This window comes from Tympanuchus pallidicinctus, unplaced genomic scaffold, assembly GCF_026119805.1.
Source record: "Tympanuchus pallidicinctus isolate F22 unplaced genomic scaffold, pur_lepc_1.0 scaffold7, whole genome shotgun sequence".
In the NCBI taxonomy this organism is placed as follows: domain Eukaryota; kingdom Metazoa; phylum Chordata; class Aves; order Galliformes; family Phasianidae; genus Tympanuchus; species Tympanuchus pallidicinctus.
In genome coordinates this window covers 13,378,957-13,398,231 of record NW_026294791.1, presented here as the reverse complement: position 1 = coordinate 13,398,231, position 19,275 = coordinate 13,378,957, and the positions used below count along the sequence as shown (strand labels likewise).

At 44.7% G+C, this 19,275-nt stretch overlaps 1 protein-coding gene across 2 annotated transcripts; it reads left to right on the top strand.

The window, feature by feature from the left end:
* Positions 1-1,696: 1,696 nt before the first annotated feature.
* Positions 1,697-18,123, top strand: LPAR3 (lysophosphatidic acid receptor 3). Of its 2 annotated transcripts, none has more exons than XM_052666328.1 (4): positions 1,697-2,088; positions 6,460-6,933; positions 9,520-10,277; positions 15,876-18,123. In XM_052666328.1, the coding sequence occupies exons 3-4, from the start codon at positions 9,542-9,544 to the stop codon at positions 16,223-16,225; spliced, it is 1,086 nt and encodes a 361-aa protein (XP_052522288.1). In that variant the 5' UTR covers positions 1,697-2,088; positions 6,460-6,933; positions 9,520-9,541; the 3' UTR covers positions 16,226-18,123. The 2 variants fall into 2 exon arrangements, with proteins under 2 accessions (XP_052522288.1, XP_052522290.1); XM_052666330.1 differs by having other exon boundaries at positions 1,697-2,138.
* The last annotated feature ends 1,152 nt before the right edge of the window (positions 18,124-19,275 follow it).

The following is a 19,275-nucleotide window of genomic DNA, read 5'->3' as shown; positions in this document are numbered from 1 at the left end:
GCAGTTAGGCACCCTGGATGGGACACAGACCCACAATTGCTGGCTTAGGAAGCAAATGCCTTATCCATTCAGTAGTGCTCCTATGAAGCCTATAATGGGCATATGATGGAAGATTCCAACCCAGCTGCAACCTTCTCAGCTGTAATCACCTCTCAGCTCTAGAGATGTGATTTGGTTGTACTGTAGAGTGGCCAGCACTTGATACAAATGGCAGGAGAGAAAATAATTTGTGCAGCCCTAAGGCAGGGTAGTGTGTTGTAAGAATCTGAAAACAATTGAGGCTCTAGAACGTGCAAGCCCTTGGATGCTCTTCTTAGGCCAGATAATGATCCTAGTGTGTGAGTAATTTGGGGAGAAAGGTTAAAGGCCTGGTGCGTATTTGAACAGTTCACTAATGTATTTTAGAAATCAATTTGTCTTCACCACCTGGCTGGCTTGTTTTTGTTTCCCCCCTGCTTTTCTCTTGAAAGAAAGCTGAGAGCCAGTTATTGGAGCTCCTCATTGGTTCTCTGTTCTGTGAGGGTTGATCTTAACAGGAAATCTGGAGTGCATTGCTTCCTAATTCTGTGCATTAGTGTGGGCCTGAATCCCACAGCTGACTGATGGGTGGTGCCACCCAGCTGTTAAGGAGTAACGTGATGTAATGGAAGCAGGACTTGAGTATAGGTTTTTTTCAAACAGCCCTGAGAAAAGGCTCTTAGCTCTGGCTGCCTTGTATGTGATGAGCTTCTCATTCCTAGGGAACAAGTCTTAAAAGGAGAGAAGCAGAAGGGAAGGTAGTGAACAGACAGACCTGGAAGCAAAGGGCAGGAGGGAGGAGAAGACAGCTTCCTGAGCCAGCTGCAAGGTGAGTGTTCGGTAAGGGGGTTACAATTTCAAGCTCTTATATTGGGCTCTTCCCCTTATGAACAAAATAGCAAAAACTGCTGCGGTAGAGGTGGTGTGTCACAATGTGTGCCATGTTAATGCGTGGGGCTCCACCTATTTCTAGTGCTGTGGTACTTAGACATTCTGGTAGCAAGTAAAACATGAGAAATCAGACTTCATTCTGTGACTTTCTTTTGTCAGTGCTCCAGCAGACACGTGCATGGCCCTGTGCATCTAGGCCATATCCCTGCTGTTGGTGAATCACTCAGGTGGGCAGCACTGGGACAGACCCAGTGCTCAGACCTGTGGCACCTACACTGGTGCTTAGTTTGTCCTTCGTGGTAAAGCTGTGGGCTAGCTCCTAGATTCCAGGATGATGTGAGCCTTATGCTTTCTGCATCACCTTGTTGGGTATGGGATTGTTCTGTTTATTTGTTCTTCTATAGCTGATATAAATCCATCTACATGTGATGCTGGAGGGAAGCAGTCTGTACACCTATTGGTGCTGTCCCCAGCTGCTCGTGGAAGTCAGTGCTCTTCGTTCGGGTTTTGCCACTGTCTCCCAAAACGTGAGAGCTGTCTCAGCCCCCCAGTGGGCTCTGGGTACGTCGCGGTGCTTCAGCGGGAGGTGGGAAGGCTCCCCTCGGCGCCCCTGGGAGAACGCGCAGCCATAAAGCGTTCCACGCGGAGGTGCTCCGTCCGAGCGGGGTCCGGGCCGGGCCAGGGCCGGGCGGCGTAGGACGGGTTAAGGCGGCGTGGGGCGGGCGGCGGGCGGGCGGCTCCGGGCGGCGGGCGCGGCTCCGGAGGCTGCCGGTGAGTTCCAGCGGAGCCGCGGCACCGGGCAGGGCCCCGGCACCCCGCCGGGCCGGGCCGGGGGGCGGGCGGGTCGCGGGGCCGGAGAGCGGAGCCCGGCAGCGATGGAACGACTCGGCTGCAGGCTGTATTGGCTTCGGGGTCTGCGAACTACGCTTCTCGTAGCGGACTAGAGCAGCGTTTTCTGCAGTCTTATCAACTCTTGACTCTGGAGCGCCTGCCGTCCTCCGCCGCGAGCGGAACCGAGCGGTTCGGGGCTGCCGGAGGGCGAAGCACGATCCGCACACGGGCTGCGACGCGGTGCGACGGCAGCGGGAGACCCACGCACACGTGTGGTTCCGCGGGTTTCACCTGGCTTTGCTCGCCTCTGTATGTGTACGCGCGTGGTGTCCCGCTGAGGCGCTGGCAGTAAGTACGGCGTACGGATGTTTGCTGTGCTCTCTGAAGTTACTTGTAAGGTATGGCCTCGAGCTGCATGATGCTCTGAGAAATTCGTGAATGTTGTTTTGCACGGCTACTTCCAACTGTTTTTGCATCAAGAGGAAAAAAGAAAAAAAAAGAGCTCGTACCTTTGTGTTTTCACCTTCTGTGCGAGTGTGCATCAGTCTGTTCTCCCCCTGCAATGGGAGCCCAGAAAAGGGTGATTACTGTTACAGGCTGCTGATGTGTATTGCTGTAGCTTGCTTCTTTGAGCATATGTGGTTTCTTGCATGTTCCTGTGGTCTTCTGAGAGGTTAGCAAGAAGCACAACTGAAAATGAGTTATATGGTGGAAAAACTTCATCTGCAAGCAGTGAGTTTGTGTGCTGAAAATGAACTAAAATGAAAGAAACGCGATCAGAAAATATGTGGCTTTATCTCATGTAAAGCTGGCGGATGCATTTGGCTCTTAGCAGAACAGCAGGCTGCAGCTTCAGGGCAGTTGAGCTGGCTGGGTCCTCTTCTGACAACTAACTCTTGAAAGCACCCTCTGGCATAGTCCTTATGCTATCAGATAACAAAACATAATTTCTGAAGTACTGGATATCAAAGAGAATATATGCCCATACAAGCAGTTGGTCTTCAAGATTCATACCTCGGTATGAATTCTGATTGTTTTTAAAGCAATTAGGTCCACTTCCACATGCCTAGCAGGTATGTTCCAAACCCCAACATCCCTACCACTTCCAGCAAAGCATGTGCTTGTAAACCAGGGCTCTGAATATGTCACTTGGTCAGATTCATGCAGGTGGCTTTTTCTAATCAGCAGTGGCTTGAGAATGAAAAACGAAAGCTCACTTGATGGTGAGTGTGCTGAAAGGGTTTGTGTGTCCAGCATTTGAGTTCTGTGTGCTGGGCTGCAAGAAATGGGTCTGCTGGTGATCAGTTTACTGGTGAGAAGGATCTAGAGAAATGGCCAGCTTAGTTTAGAAGCAGAGCAGGTATTTTCTAGGAGCATGTTTCACATTGTAAAGGCTATCTGTACAGTTTTTAAATACTTTAAGTACTGTGTCTGTTTCCACATTATAGGATGACCTGCCAGCTCCTTCCAGAACCACACTTAAAGGAGACTTTAAATGAAAGCTTTGCAGTGAAGTTTTTAGTTTGAACTCCATATATAGATTTAGTAAACCATAATTTCAGAAAGTCTTAAATTACCAAAGTCTGAAGTCTAAACCTGTGGTAACTATTGAGTTGCTTGGTAGCTGTCCCTAACAACTGCTTGTAGGGATCAGAGCTTTCAAAAACCTTAGCAGTGGGGTAGCTGTGCTGGAGGCATGCCAGGAGATAGATGCTGAGCTTTGCCAGGACTCATGTAGGTGCCTTCATGCTTCCCAGCCTGGCTGTCCTCACAGCTGGCAGCAGCTTGCAAGGCACCAGCACTGCCACAGGCATGCACAGGGTGACACTGCTGGGTGCAGTAGTGATTTCCAGCCTCTTATCAGTCTGTGTGTACAAGGCGCTGTGGTCCATGGCTGGCGGTACTGCTTCCCGTCCTCGCAATTTAAATATTTAGTTTTGAGGTCCTAAAGTTTTGGTAGGTTTAATGCTTTTCTTAAGACTCTTTTGTTTATACCCCGCATCCTGCAAACAATAATAAGGCTTCATGAGTTGTCTAATAGCCTTAAATTTTTCCGCCACCTAATGAGACGCTGAACACATAAGTAATTCAAAGAGAAATTATTTATATGTCTCAGAAATGCAACATGCCTACAGAATTTTCTTGGCTTCCCCCATCCCATCCTTTCCCACTCTAGTCCAAACTATGATGCCATTAAAATGGGTTGTTCATGTATGAGATGAGAATCCTGGAGGAAGTCTGAGCATTTCCATCAGCTTAACATTATGGAAATGAAGCAGGCTTGGAGTGGAAATGGATGTGGCTCTCTGTTCTCCTTATCTCGGTCTTCAACTCCTTTTAGAATAATATAGTAATGCTACTTGTGTATGCTCGATCTGCGTTTGCAGTCAATTATCTGAAGTTATGAAGAAAAAAAGCCAACCACAGCCAGAAATGGGTTTCTGTAGTAATAAGTAAGTTCTCCATGTTCAACAGCATGCTCATTAAGCTTTATAACTTTACAGTAAGATTTTCCCATCTTCCAGAGCTGCGTTTAAAAGAATGGATTTTACAATTGTGTTCTTAGTGCCTTGAAGTGGGCTGTGTGGTGTGCTCTTCCAAGCAGGGGCAGCGCCCATAGAATTTCCTTAATAAACCAAACTTAAAATGGTTACTTCTGAGATAATTTGTCTCTGTAAAACCTGCCAAATGTGTATTGGCTTCCACCGCATCCTCTAATGGTACCAGATAAAAGGTCTTTGGTTTAGAGTCTGAGGTGCTCACGGATAACATTATGTTCTGTGTGCATCACAAACTGACTTGACTGAGAACGGGGATTTAAGGAAAAACTTCCTTTTCACCCATTTCTCTAAACTGATCTTTGTATAATAGCAATTAACTTTTAAAGACAACTCAGAGTGAAGTGAGAGCTTACCTCACCAGATTCCTTCTTACAGTTACATATTAACGTTTTTGGCTGGGGTTGCATTACACGCCCTTGTCAGCACTGGCATTTCTTTTTTTTTTTAAGCTGGAGTAACCTGAATGGGTTTCTTGGGTTACCGTGCAATCATTTGGCTGCGTTGTTTCCCTCCGTGGCCATGCATGCATTCAGGGTGTGGAGTGGAACACAGAACTGCTTCCCTTGCTGGACTGGTGATCTGGTGCTGCTGCTGCAGGTAGCCTTCCTGCCTTCTGCCTTCCCTACGGAGTAGGGCAGGAGGAGCTTCTCGGTGGCTGGAGAAATGGAAGTGTGCGGGTGCCAGCTGTCTGGAAACAGAGGAGATCTGGAGTGTCCTTGTCTGCCTAAGGCATAAGTGCTAAGGCATAAGTGCTGCCTTGCAGGGTGGTCAGCAGGCACCCAGCCTGTATCAGGCTAGTGTTGCTGCAAGGCCATCTGCTGCCTGTGGGATTTCTGTTTTAGCTTCTGCTCAGGACATGCAGGTGGGCAGCTGCTGCAGCATGGTGTTTTTCTGAAGCAATGGATGGGATGCAGGACTCAGAGCTGTTTGCCTAATTTCTCTGCCTGCAGTGCCTGCTGCATGTGTGTGTCAGTGTGATCAGCCCTGTGTGCCTGAGCTGTCCTATGATCAGTCTCAAGACCTGCTAGGGCTCTGTCCTATTGCGGCCTATGGCGCTGCTCTGCCTTCCTGCCCTGCTGCAGCCTGGAGAGCACCTTAACTGCTCCTCACAGCCTGTCTGCTCCTGTCCTGCTGCCCTCATACAGCAGAAGGGCAGCAGCTTTTCATGTCCCCAGCTGATGCCAGCTTTGCCATGAGCTTATAACAAATACCTTGAAACAACGTGACTTTCATTGGGCAGGAAAGGCAGGGAAGCTGTGGTGTGTGCTGTGAATCACTCCATGGCTTGCAGGTGAAGTTTTTGGATGACCTTCTCTTAAAAGTCTCTGACTAAAATGCTGTTTGAGTTTTCCTTCAGAACTGGCTGCATTAATGATGAGAAACTGATGAGAAGGCCAAGTTAATTTTGATCAAAGTGTCAAGTCAGAATGTATCCTTCACACAAGGTGCTCTTGCATAGAGAAATGTAGAATCAGATATGCAAGCTGTCTTTCAGTCAGCAGAGCTGAAGATACCCTGGAATGGGGAGCATTCAGAACGCACGCTTTTTATGTTTGCAAACAGTTCAACCAAACCAAATCTTTTGATATTTTTGGAGCAGATAACTTCTCCCACACAAAGTGTATGCGTACTTGGTATGCTAAAGGAAAGCTTACTTCAGAGTCTGTCAGCTCCTGATATTTGTAGCCACCGTTAGTTGAACTGAACTCATTAAACAGACTGAGGAAAACTGCCTTTTTGACAAGGATATGCTTCCTGGCACTATTAAAGTTTTCACTTTCAAGTGACTTGCTGCAAGCAAATAGAATAGCCCACCTGTAGAATACACAGTATATAGCTACTGTACATTGACTGACATAGTCATATTGACTGATACAGTCATATATTTAGAGTTTGTGGAGGTCTGTAATACTGTGAGCGATGCAGAGGTGATGAATGGAGATTGCTTATTGTCTTTCACCACAAAAGCTGCAAATATCAAGCTGGTGAAAGCTACTTCCAAAATAAAAGGTCTAGCTTTTTTTTCTACTGCTTCAGTTTCTATTAATTTTATAACTTGGACTAACAATATTATGACTGATTTTTCAATTATTTGTTTAAAAATACTTAATCTAAAATGTCTAATATTTAATGCGTTTATTTTTCTTCTTATGCTTAGATCTGCCCTAATTAAGAAAACGATCTCCTGTCTGGCTGCAGAAGAGATGACCTGGAGAATCAAATCCTGCAGTGTGCTAACCTGTGCCATTCTGGGAAATAAGGGATATCTCCTCCCATGTGGTGCAGCACCTGTGAGGATACAGCTGCCCTGAGGTCAGCCTGGTTCTGCTGTGAGGACACAGCAGTGAAATGGAGGTGTGAAATACCCACACTCTGGATGGACTCTGGAGTGAGGTGTGCTCTGCATGCATAGACTGGTACTGGCAGCCTGGAGCTCTGCAGCACTGGGATGCACACTAGCTGTTCAGCTGTTCAGCTCTCACTTGGATGCAGCCTCTGCCTGGACATATCCAGAGCCAGCACTGTGAGCCTGAGACCTCAGCTGAACGGTGTTCTGCTCCTCCTGCGTTAGCTCAACATCACAAGGCAGTGCTTCCAAAGTCATTTGTCGTTTGAGCTGTGCTGTGTGACAGTGAGTGTACCACGATTATTTTAGTGAAGAAGTACTGACGGGTGTTTTTGTTCTTTTTGGGGAGGGAACTGTTTCAAATGAGGATGGCATCTCAATAATCTGTAGTATTTAGAATTAAAGTTCGGAGTTGATATTACAGGTTTCTTTAAGCTCATTCCCCAGATAAGATACAAAAGAATGTTTGCAGATCTCTTTACTGTCCTGTCACTTGCAAGCAAGAGATCCACCTCTTGAGATGATTACACAGTAAGATACATGTTCAGAAATCCTTCCCTGTAATTTTCACAGATTTTTTTTCCCCTGCTGTTCTTGCCCAAAATGCTAGTTCTATATGCAGGCGCTTGTGTTGTTCTGCAGAAGCTCCCTGCCAGGCTCAGCAAGCCCTTTTCTGCCTCAGTGGGTGAGCCCGGAGCCACCTGCACTGGGCAGGGCTCCCAGCTCCAGTGGCTGTTTTCTGTAGCTGCCTGGGGCCTTCTGGTCACTTACAGATTTAATTGCAGCTTGTTCTGAGTAGTTTCTGAGTAAAAATGTGAGATTTACTGACTGCTCAACTCTACCATGCTGCGCTGAGCAGCAAGAGGGAGGCACGGATCTCTCTGTGACTCCTGATGGTAGATCAAGAGTTGCTGAAACCCCTTTATTTTTAGATGGAGAGTTGCTTTGTAATATTTCAGTGCAGGGGATGATTTACTTGCTTCCTTCCCCTTCCTGTCCTTAAACAACTGTTCTTACTTCTAGCTACTTGAATTTGATGCTTTAAATAAGAGATCTTTTTCTTAAAAAGTGGTTGCCTGTGTTCTTGAGGATGATAAAATAGAAACCAATGTCAAGCAGCTGGCCTTCCTGCTGACTGCGTGGTGTAGGGTTGAAACCAGAAGGGGCAAGGAGCAAGTTCAGGAAAATGAAGTATTCAAAAAGTGTTCAGCTTGCTGCAAGTAATAATGGTGGAGCAGTATGAATTGATTTAAAATTAGATGACAAATATTGGAGGAAATAGCCAGTGTAGTATAACTTAAATAAAAGAAGACAAATCTTTTATAACTCAAAGTATTTTTAATATAAATGTGAATTGTTAGCCAGCCTGCTGGGGGTTGCTTAATTTGCTTCTCAGTCACTACAGAGATGAAATATAACTGCTAGTCCATTATTAGCCTGTGATTACCTAAGTGAACCTGATCTTTATCTGTATTCAGAATTAGTTACAGAAGTAAAAAGCCTATGCCTGCTTTACATCTCTGCCTGTGCCCATTTTATCTGTTACTTTTTCCTCTTTTTGGCCCCGCTAAGCCTTCTTCTTGGTGTCACTTACACCCCAAGGCTCCTGAGGAGGCTTATGGACCTGGCATTGTGTTTCCCCCAGCATCACTGTGTCCCTGCAGCTCCTGTCCTTGGGAGCTGCTCTGTGTGGTGCCTGCTGTGACCAGCATCTTGTCCTGCAGTTGGTTTCCTGGGTTTGGTAAACATTATGTAGGATCTGTTAGTGAAATCATTGCTAAAACACTTACTCAGATTCTGACAGAAAACATGAAGCCTAGTGATAATCAGACATCAATTACATCAATTCACACCCGGCTGCAAAGCCTTTGCTCTCCAAGAGCAGCCACTGCCTACGTGAATCAGTTTGAGCTCTTTTGGTTTGCAAAAAATGCAGTCAGATTGCCCAGGCAGCTGACACTGACCTCACTGGAGAAGCTGAACTGTGCTGTCATCTGGAAACCAGACCTCCCCCTCCATCACATTCATAGTCCAAAGCAGTGCTGAGTGGGTGTAAGAGAACAGCCCCGCGCTACTGCTGTGTTGGGGTGTTCTGTGAGCTGCAGTTGGTTAGGGGACTGTGTTTTGGGTCTGAAGATAATTGGTGGGTGGGTGTGTTGCTCACAGGGCTTTGGGTTGACAGCCCAATAAAATAATCTGTGGCTTCAGTGCCGTCAAATATGTGCAGTGTTTCTTTCCCATTTCTGCACATCTACTTAAATCCTGTAGCAGTAAATAACTGGCACATGCTCAGAATATATATGCCTTTAGCATTTTATATGCATATGTTATTACGTTCATTAATATATAATGGAAAAAAAAGACGTTTCCAGTAATAGGCTTTTCATTGTTTAGCCAGTAAAATGGAAGAGTTATGATTTATGCTTCTCTGTCCTGACTGGATACACTAAGAAATGGAAATAATGATGGGGCTGTGGCTCAAACATGGGGTTTCACAGTCAGAAGGGCCTGGCTGTTGCTCAGACTTTTTTGACCTCCAGGAAGTCACTATTAACCTCTTAACTTCCACATTGCTGCCTGCACAGTGTGACTGTTAGTGCAGGGGGACTGCTGGGGGCTTAGAAGCAAGGAAGACTTTGGGAAAATTCGTAGTTCATCAAAGCATCGTGCATTGCAGTCCTTTGGTGGACAAATACCTCCTGCATTAAATTGTACAATATGAATGATCTTCTTGAGGCCTGCAAATATATGCCTTCTCATACTCCTTCCTTTGCCCCCTGCTAGTTCCCTTGCCCCAGAAAGCTGCTAGTTATGGTGATTCAAGCAAGGACTGGTAGTTAATTTTAATTTTTCCTTTTTTTCCCTTCCTAGGATGCAGGGGCTGTAATCCAGGATGAATGAATGTTACTATGATAAGAGCATGGACTTCTTTTATAATAGGACAAACACTCACACAGCAGATGAGTGGACAGGGCCACCACTGATTGGTGTTCTGTGTTTTGGGACATTTTTTTGCCTCTTCATTTTCATTTCGAATTCACTGGTCATAGCAGCTGTGGTCAAGAACAAGAGGTTTCATTTTCCATTTTACTATTTGTTGGCCAATTTAGCTGCTGCAGACTTTTTTGCTGGGATTGCTTATGTCTTCTTGATGTTCCACACTGGTCCTGTGTCTAAGACATTAACTGTTAACCGCTGGTTTCTGCGTCAGGGTCTTCTGGACACGAGCCTGACGGCCTCCCTGGTGAATCTCCTGGTCATAGCAGTTGAGCGGCACATGTCAATCATGCGGATGAAGATCCACAGTAATCTCACGAAGAAGAGAGTCACCTTCTTAATTATATCTATTTGGGCCATTGCCATTTTCATGGGTGCTGTTCCTACCTTGGGTTGGAACTGCCTCTGTGACATTTCTGCCTGCTCTTCCCTGGCACCTATTTACAGTAGAAGTTACTTGGTGTTCTGGAGTGTCCTAAACCTTGTTGTTTTCTTCATTATGGTGGTGGTGTACATAAGAATCTACATGTATGTCCAGCGGAAAACTAATGTCTTGTCATCGCACACTAGTGGATCTATTAGCCGCAGGAGGACCCCTGTGAAGCTTATGAAGACCGTCATGACTCTTTTAGGTAAGAGGCTGCCAACCAGGTAGCCAATCATGTGTACAAACAAAATGAAAACTCACTAAAGCCCTGAAGTTCGTTAGCCTTCTGTCCAACTTGAACTGTGAAATAAATGTTGCTTGAAACAGCAGCCTGAGGTACACGGCCAGTCAACTCTTAGAAAATAAGCATCTCTGTTTGGTAAATGCTCAGGCTGCTTGTTTGTAGGCAGCTTTTTACAAAATACAAATTATACATTCTTTGTTGGTGGGAAGAGTGAGTTGTAACATAGCTGTGGAGGAAGGCTTAGGAAGAATCACCGCTACCCAGAAAAATACTTTCCAAAAGATGTTCTTCTATATCTGCACAACGTCCTGAATCCTTTTGGCTGTTTCCCAAGTTCACTAGCTATTCTACTTGCAAATGCACCTTCCCTGGAAAGGATAGAAAAGGATGCTTGGTGGATCTGTGATTTTTTCTCCTGCCAGAGACTAGTTTCCTAAGAGGAAGATTCACCTTCATCTTGAGATTTTGCTTAGAATCTGCCCTGAAGATGCTCTGGATAGTTAAGCAGCTCAGTTTACTGCAGCTCGTTGTGATGCAGCTGCTTTTCAAATTAATTAGAGGGGCCCAGAGTGGATGGCTGTTTTGTTGGAAGAAAATGCTGGCTGGTGTGGTGAATTTTACCAAGGAAGACTTCAATCTGAATGGGATGTTATGTAAAAGACAGACTTCGCTTAAGTATGGCTTGTGCAGCTCACTGCTGTGGAACTGGGCTGCCACTGGCTCAGGTGATGGGGACTCTGAAGCCATGAATATGGCTTTACTTCTGATGTTGTACGAGCCAGTGCAGGACAGATGGAGATTTGGGGGAAGTTGATGTTCCTATGTACATGGGGCACAGCTATGTGCTGTACAGTGGTGCTGTACTTGCATCTAGCTTAGCTGTGCTCCTTCAGGAACAGTAGTAGAGATGTTTCTGGAACTGAGGAAGTTTCACCCAGACCTTCTGCTGTGCTCTGTACTGCAGGCAGCTGGCTACTCTGCCATCTCCCTTTTACCTCAACAAACCTCAGTTACGCCAGTCTTTTCCATTTTTGAGGTCAGATGTGTGGACAAGAAATCCTTAAGATAAAGAAGGAAAGCAGAGATTTATTTGTAATCATTCTTTAGTGAAGGCTATTGCTGTAATGTTGTATAAAGCAAAGCTGGACGGGGCTGAGTAAAATCTGGGAATAACTCTGTTAGCTCTTAGTGCTAGTATGTGTTTGCCCAGCAGAGCTAAGAGGTCTTTGTACTGGGAAGAAGGCTATTGAGCTGGTACAGGCAGAGAGAGTGAGCGGTGTGGAGAGCACCTGCAGGATTAAGTCCAAAGACCAGAACAAAGCCCTCTGGGTGTAATTATTTACACTTGTTTCTTGAGGCAGTATGAATCCATTCCTGCTCCTTCTTAGGCATTCAGGAAAGAAATAACCTACTTCAAAGTTCATGTCCTTCCTTTCAAGTTCTTTTTTAGTTTTGCTGGGGATAAGGGGCCTTAGGGTTGATTTCGAGATCAATGTCAGCTTTTTCTTTCTTCCAGAATGGCTCCTAAGCCACCAGATTAAACTATGATTCAGGCAAAGCATCTGGTGGCATAGCTTGCTGGGACAGGCAAATTTAACTTAGAAAGTCTGTGCGCTGCTTTGACGCTCATCATTTTTACATGTCCAATCAGAAGCAAAATCAAAACAGAAATTACCTCCATAAAAGTCAAATGAATACATGTGTCATCTATTCCAAACTCCAGTGTCAGAGGAAATGTTTCTTAGCATTTTCCTTCATACCAATCCTACAAATGTTAGCTCTGTCAGACTTTTTATAAAATGATTATTTCTAGGAATAAGGATTTCTTAGAACAGCTTGAATATGCATTCCTGGCCTAGTCATCCAAGCACATTATGCAAAAGGCATTAGAAACTGGATAGCCATGTTTTCTGGTCTTTCTGATTACCAAAAGAGCCCTCAAGTGACCATTTCTGATGCTTTTAAAGCTATTCTTATTTCCACTGTTGCAACAACATATAGCTGCGTGCCACATGTGGATTTGGGGTTTTCAGCTCAAGGCAGTTACTTTCAGTGGTTTGCTCTTAAATGTGTGAAGATGCTTTCCAATAAAAGCCTGATATGATATTAGTTAAGAGTAATTCCAGGAAGCTCTGTTGCTGGAAGAAATGTGATGAGAATGACGGTGCTTGCTAACATGCTCTCTTGGCATCGTGGCAGCTTCAGGACAAAATCCTGCTGCCATGCGGTCTGCCTGCTGTTGGCTTACTCTCCTCCCTGGGGAAGGAGGTGGAGGCAAGGCATCGCTTCCAAAACATTGCTATCCTCTATGAGTGGAGTTCTCCCTTGGTCCTGCAGTTAGGTGCCAGTGAGCCCTTATTTCAGTTTAACTTTCTGGGTGCATGGTGATCTCAGCTGCAGAGAGTTCTTTGCACCACTCTTTGCATAGCTCTTTCAGAGACCTGGACTGAGGTCCCTGTCATTTCTCCTTTTGCCTTTGGTCCCCAGGTCCAACCTGCTTCCAGGTTAGAAGCAGCAGAAATAGCATTCCTTTGGCATGCCAAACTGTGAGGAGTTGCATGATTGGAAATGGGAAACCTAGCAAAAGAGGCTAAAATCCTTAGCTTTGCCTTAGTACTGGCAGAGCGTGCAGCTGTGGCTTAGAGGAAAGGCCCAGGCAGGTGTATGTGATGTCCAGGTGGGGTGTGTGCCACTGCTCATCTGAACTTGGCAGTGACATTCCTGATGAAAAAGCTTCCTTGAGGAAGATGACTTTCAGTTCTAGTAAATACATGGTTTAACCAGTAACATTCTGTTTTAACTTATGTGCACGTGTGGCAAGGACAACTGGAAGCTGCCACATTGATTGTGATTGGTTTTGTTTTGTTGTTTTTTTTTAATTTTCCTTCTTAGTGTTGGCATGTGGAGAGATTTATGGCAAAGGCTCAGCAGCACTTCCAGGTACACAGGAATTCCTTCATTTTTAAGTATAGATGATGCAGTCTACGAGGAAATCCATGTTTGCAAACCAGTGGAAAATCCTCACGTTGACCTTGAGGCACTGTGATACCTGATCTCCATTAGTCCAGCGTGAAGTCTCAGAGTAATTCTGGTTCACGCTGCAGCCAGGATTTGCTTTATGTCACACTCTGAATTTTAGAGTCCCAGAAAAGAAATTGTTTTGGAAGTGTGGCATAATGTCAGGAAGAGGATCTGCTACGGGATGAAAAGACTGCAAAGAAAATCACCAGAGGGACAAAAGAAAGGCTTATATTTATGCTTAACTATGGCTCCCTCTGAAAGGTCTGCGGTTAAAAATATCTTAATCCTAGAAAGGCTGTAAGTCTCAGTGCCTTGCTTTCACCAGCACCTTGCTGTGAGTAGGATGTGAATGATTTAGGTTGTATCCCTACAGAACAATGTGCTTTTTTTGGGTGGAGTTGAAGTAGGAGCCCCACTGCTGTCACTGCATTCCTCTCTATCCCTGTCCTTGGTCATGGATAGGATGCAGCCTCCCAGAGTGGGGAATTAAAGTTCTGCATGCTGTGCTCTGGATAGCATAGAGCTGTCTGCACCCTTTTGCCTTTGCAATACTGATAGGTCTCCTGCTCTGTATCCTGGGAATTCATTGACTTAGTCCACCTGCTGAGCTCAGGATTTGTTTGAAGGAGGGGTTTCTCTGTGACTTCTGTTAAACCAGGCTTTGGGTCTGCTTCTCCTGCTGACTTTCAGGAAAGCAGTGCTGCACTTTGCATGCTTTGGTACTGTGAAAAGAATGTTTTCTGTGCTTGCTCAGGGAAGAGCATGCTGCCACATTAATTTCTGCATGGAACTGGCATGGTTGCCAACAAGTTCACCAGTGACCCTTGGTGGCCTGCAAAAGCACTGTGTCCGAATACTTGCTGAGCCTCTCATGTAGTCATTCTGGTCTGGGTGGTCTGGTTTCAGTGCTGGCTGCCGTGGGTGGGATTTGCCTTTAGCCCCAGGATGGTAAATCAGTGCAATGTTTGCTCCGCTGCAGACTGTAGAACTTATTGTCACCGCTGCTTACTCAGCATGGTGGGGCCAAACCAGTGCATAGTGTGGGGACTGACCAGAGAAAGTGCATTGTGGTGTCAGCCTGCTGCTCCTGGTGCCAGTGGTGCTGGAGGAATGTTACTGATGCTGACCATTAACTCTAAACTAACACTATGAAATTGGTACTTAGCATCACAAACATCTTGGCACAGCAGAATAGAAAATGTGTTTTCTGAAGGAGTTAGTCTCTTGCCTTTGCATTCTGCATAGTACTTCTAGGAACACAGTAAACTCACTGATTGCACTTCACCTGGATTCCTTTTGAAGCTCTTCAAAAGAAAAGAAATATCTGCAAGAGGATCGTTTTCCATCAAGATGTGCACTGTGTTGCCCTGGATACAATGCTCAGTATCCAGTATAATGTATGAGTTCATTTTATATGCTGTTATATGGCTTGCCCTTCAGATGGGCACTGTGCCCACTGAACTCCTGGCTGGGGGCTGTGTGTATTGCTACACAAGCAGGTGCTGCACTGGATGAGTGCTGGATGCCAGAGGTGCTTCTAGACTGGGTCCTGCAAATAGCCGGGCTGCTCTGGGCTCTGGGCACAGCTTGGGCATGGGAACAATCAGCAGTCTCCTGGAAATGAGCAGGACCAAAATAGACAAAACAGATCATGAGAATCCCAGGAGAGCTTCTTAGCATGTAGCTGCTATCATCCTTATGTGTTTCATTATTTTTTAAGGCCAAAAATGTTATAAATGATTGGAATTTCCTCAGTATAATATTTGAAGTGTGCTTTCACACACAGTTATAATTTTCTATTTCAGTATGTCAGGCAGCAATTGTGGCTTGTGCTAAGTTAGCATCACCAGGGCCGTGTTCTCAGTGGGCTCCCAGGCGAGGACCTGGGAGCTGGTGGTGCTGCAGGAAGCAGGCAGAGGTGGGGACATGCTGGGACCCCTCTTGGGGCTGGAAGCCTGTTGGATTGCCATGTCCCATCCTAACCCCCCCACCCTACCAGCTTCACCCCCAGGTGGGGACAATCCTGCTGCTCCAGGGCTGGGCTTTTGTCGTCTTGTTTCACCACTCTCATTTTGATTCATCTTCATTAACTCATCTATTAGTTTATTTCTCTATTCTCCCTTACAAGTGGAGGAAGTGGGAAGCGTGGAGTACAAGGGAGAAATGAAGAGAGGACAGCATCTCCATTCAAAGTGCTAGCTGTGATCTTCAGAGGTCTTATTTATCTACCAGATTGGACATTTTGCTATTGTGAGGATCTTTTCCTACTTGTGTTCAGGCTGGGGCTGCCAGCAGCTGGATGCTCTCTCCCTGCAGGCTCCTGCAAGTTGTGTGTTCTGGGCCAGGCAGAGAAGCTGTTGTAGCTACAGTTTTGCTACTGACAGTGTTTTGTCCTCTCCTTTTTTTATTTTTATTTTTTGTAAATTTTTGATGAACACATAGCCTCAAACGATGTAAAAAGAAACCCCCTGGCAGTCTGAAGGGTTTTTTGTTTGGTTGTTTTTTTTGCTTGACTTTCTCACTCTCCTTTATTTCTAGGTGCATTTGTTGTCTGCTGGACTCCTGGCCTGGTTGTCTTGCTGCTCGATGGCCTGAACTGCACCAACTGTGGGGTTCAGAATGTGAAAAGGTGGTTTCTTCTCCTGGCCCTGCTGAACTCTGTTATGAATCCAGTAATTTATTCCTATAAAGATGATGAGATGTGGGGTACCATGAAGAGAATGCTTTGCTGCTCCTCTGATGATAAGAACCAGGAGAGACGCTCATCACGAATCCCCTCAACTGTGCTTGGCAGGAGCACAGACACCACAGGGCAGTACATTGAAGATGGCATTATTCAAGGGACAATTTGTGGGAAAGGAGATCTTAGTGAAAATGGCAACTCCTGAGTGATTCAAGAGACTGACTTGGCTGAGAACCGGAGGGGGAAGGGAGAAGTTTTGTAAGAGCAGATCGACTGACAAAGCTAGTAAACAATATATCCATTTTGTTCCAGAGCCTCAACTCCAGTGTTAACAAAAGTTCTTATAAATAATTGCCTGATGGAAAAACACTTTGTAACGAAAAAAAAACCTTCATGCTGCAGTCTTTCTCTCTCGTTTGTGTTTGTTTGTTTGTTTGTTTTAATTTTCCTTTTTCAGACACCTGAAATTAGTTTTTTTTTGTGACTGGAGTAAGCACATATGAGAAACTTCTTTGTTCATGGAAACAAAATGTAAACAACATAGTGAGACCCTCCAGTGCATGGTATTCATGCTTTGAGAGTTTTCTTGAGAAGGGCTATAGGCTGGGCTGGACAGAATTTGTGGCCTGTTTGCTTTCTGTGTTTACAAAGTTCATGAAATAGTTCATACTTACCTTTTCTTTTACTCCTCTTACTTTCAAGATAGGTAGTTTGATGGTTTATTAAAGCTCTGCCAGAAACCCAGCTGTGATGGGAAGACCAAATACCTGTGCATGTGTATATCCAAGTCAACCATAAATCGTCAGGATGTGACATTACGGAAAGCACAAGAGCAATTACTGCTCCCACACAGGCATGAGTGCTGCAGGGAGACGTGCTGCACGCTTTGCTGCTGTCACGTAGCTAGCTGTGGAGGGTGGACTAAGAGCAAAGAAGCATGGCTGGGTTCATTATGCTCTCTTCTTACTTCCAGATAATATCAGATGGGTGGCTCACCCTTCTTTGTAACTGCTCTGCCACTGAGGGAAGTGATACCTGAAGCCCTGTTGTAAGAGGGCAAACTTCTAAGGGGTGTCTAAATAACATAGGTTTATACGTAGGCTCAATTAAGCTATTTAAAATAGAAATTAAAGAATAAAAATCCCAAAGACAACATAATCCCTACAAGATTACAAAGCGATCCAGACAGGATCAGACAATCAATTCATGTTTAACCTCTGATTTACAAGCAGTTCTTACTAGACGTTGCTTGAGGGATGAAGAGGCCATGAGAAAATGAGCGATGAAGGGCTTTCAGCATTATTACTGATTGATTGTCTAGCGTGGATGCAGCCACAGCCCAAAAACCCTGAAGTTTTGACTTAGAGACTATGCTCTAATAGTAATCCAGCAACTTAAAGTTCAAGGGTAATGTTTTTAAGTTGTAAACTTTTAGTTTAATAATTGGAACATGAATTTCTCGGTGCTGTAATATAACAAGAGCTACCTGTGTTGTCTTAGAGAAAACCTGGTTGTAGTCAACGAACGACTTCATTTTGGGAAGTTTTGGCTGCCTGAAGTTGTTGGAGAACAACATCAAGAGCATGTTGTATGAATCCAAAAGGTGATAAGTTGTTTGGTTTGGGCAAATTCTTTTGACACAACTTGCATGCAAGTATCTGGATTGTGCTGGCCAAAGCAGAACCACCACCTGGCTTAAAGATTGAGTTGCAGTTTTGTAGAAGGCACTGGGGTATTTCTCAGCAGACCTTGGCTTATAAACACAGCAAGCCCTTGTTCAGAGAGCTCCTCTGTAACACAAGTTAGCTAGAAAGGGTATAGCCTAACGTTTCAAGGTAAGTGCTGTATTTATGAATAATGCTGCAAAGGTTTACATTTGTTTGTTTTTGCCATTATAATGCAATGTTCTTGTGCAATTACTACTTCATTAGTTTGGTGTTCTGCAAAATATGTAAAATTGTGCTTTCTAGAACCAGTGATGTTGCAACGGCATATCATGAACGTGTTTGTCTCTAGAGCTACTTGTAGTGCATGGTTTGTGCTAGCTAGGCTGAAACTCAGTATACGAAGCTAAAGGAAAATAAAATGCTACTTAAAAGTAAACCACTTGTTTTGTTTCCTGTTTGGATGGTGATTGAATGTTGCCTGGTACACAAAAATGATGATGGGGAGACCTTGTTTTATACTCTCATATAAAAGTTTTTGCTTAAAGAAGATTGGCTAGTGGTGTCAATAAATGCAGCAGTGTAATGCTTAGTTGGGTTGAGGCTTGAAGAGAACTTGCATGAAGACTGAGGCCATGTCCAGCAATGTACAAAATACTAGATTTCTGCTGCAGAACTCAGGATTTGGGCTGCAAAAGTAAATCACATGTGGATTACCTTTTCAGGTAAGCAGGAAAAATGAATCTGCACTTGGGCTGCACTGATTGTAAAGCAGCTCACAGGGTGGACTCCTAGTATAGATGAAAGGCAGAGCAGCATTAACCATAGCTCTGGCACAAGTAGAAAGACTTGAGGCCAGCGCTTCTAGTCTTTGTATTTTCTCATTTGAAAAACAAAAGCAACCAAGGATATTTTTTCCAGCTCCCCCCACCTCCCTACATAAATAAATAAAATGATGCTTTGTGAACAGCACTTTGTATTGTGCCATGCCCTCTATTTTGGCATGATTTTTCCTTGGAGAGCTACTCCCTTGCCCATCATTACTATAAGCTCTGATGGGGCAGGATCAGAACAGGAAACTGATTTTGCATCAAATTTTCCTACGAAGAGACTGTATACTATTTCCTATATCAGGCTGTCTAAACATCCAGTTACTCACATAGCAGGGAATTTCTTTTTAATTCTATAAACATTTATTGGAAGGGTTTGTCTCAAGGAAAACACTGAAGTGCTATTTGTAGTTGAGTAAGGAGGATAAAAAGCAAGCAGCAGTTAGAGTGGTGTCCCACAGTTAGAGTGGTGGAGTATTTAGGGTGTCCCTGTTGTCTGAAAATTAATATCCCCCCATAAGGTTTTGTACATCTGCTCCTACATAATGCTCAGCTGTGTGGCTTTCCATCTTCCTGGTGATGCTGGAGTCTTGAAAGCTGCTGTATTGGTGTAAATACTGAACAGTGAATACATTAAATTTCTAATTTAATTTCTAATGTGTTTACAGTGATTACAGTTTGAAAACATGCACTAACTTCTGTGCTGTCTCCAGCTGCTTGTTCTCAGACCAAATTTGTACTTCACGGCTTTTCCCAGGGGC

What these genes read in the sequence shown, in the direction of transcription:
- LPAR3 (XM_052666328.1), top strand. Translation starts at nt 9,542, where the DNA reads ATGAATGAATGTTACTATGATAAGAGCATGGACTTCTTTTATAATAGG. An exon ending in GACCGTCATGACTCTTTTAG is followed by an intron (nt 10,278 to 15,875) that starts GTAAGAGGCTGC and finishes CTTTATTTCTAG; the next exon opens with GTGCATTTGTTGTCTGCTGG.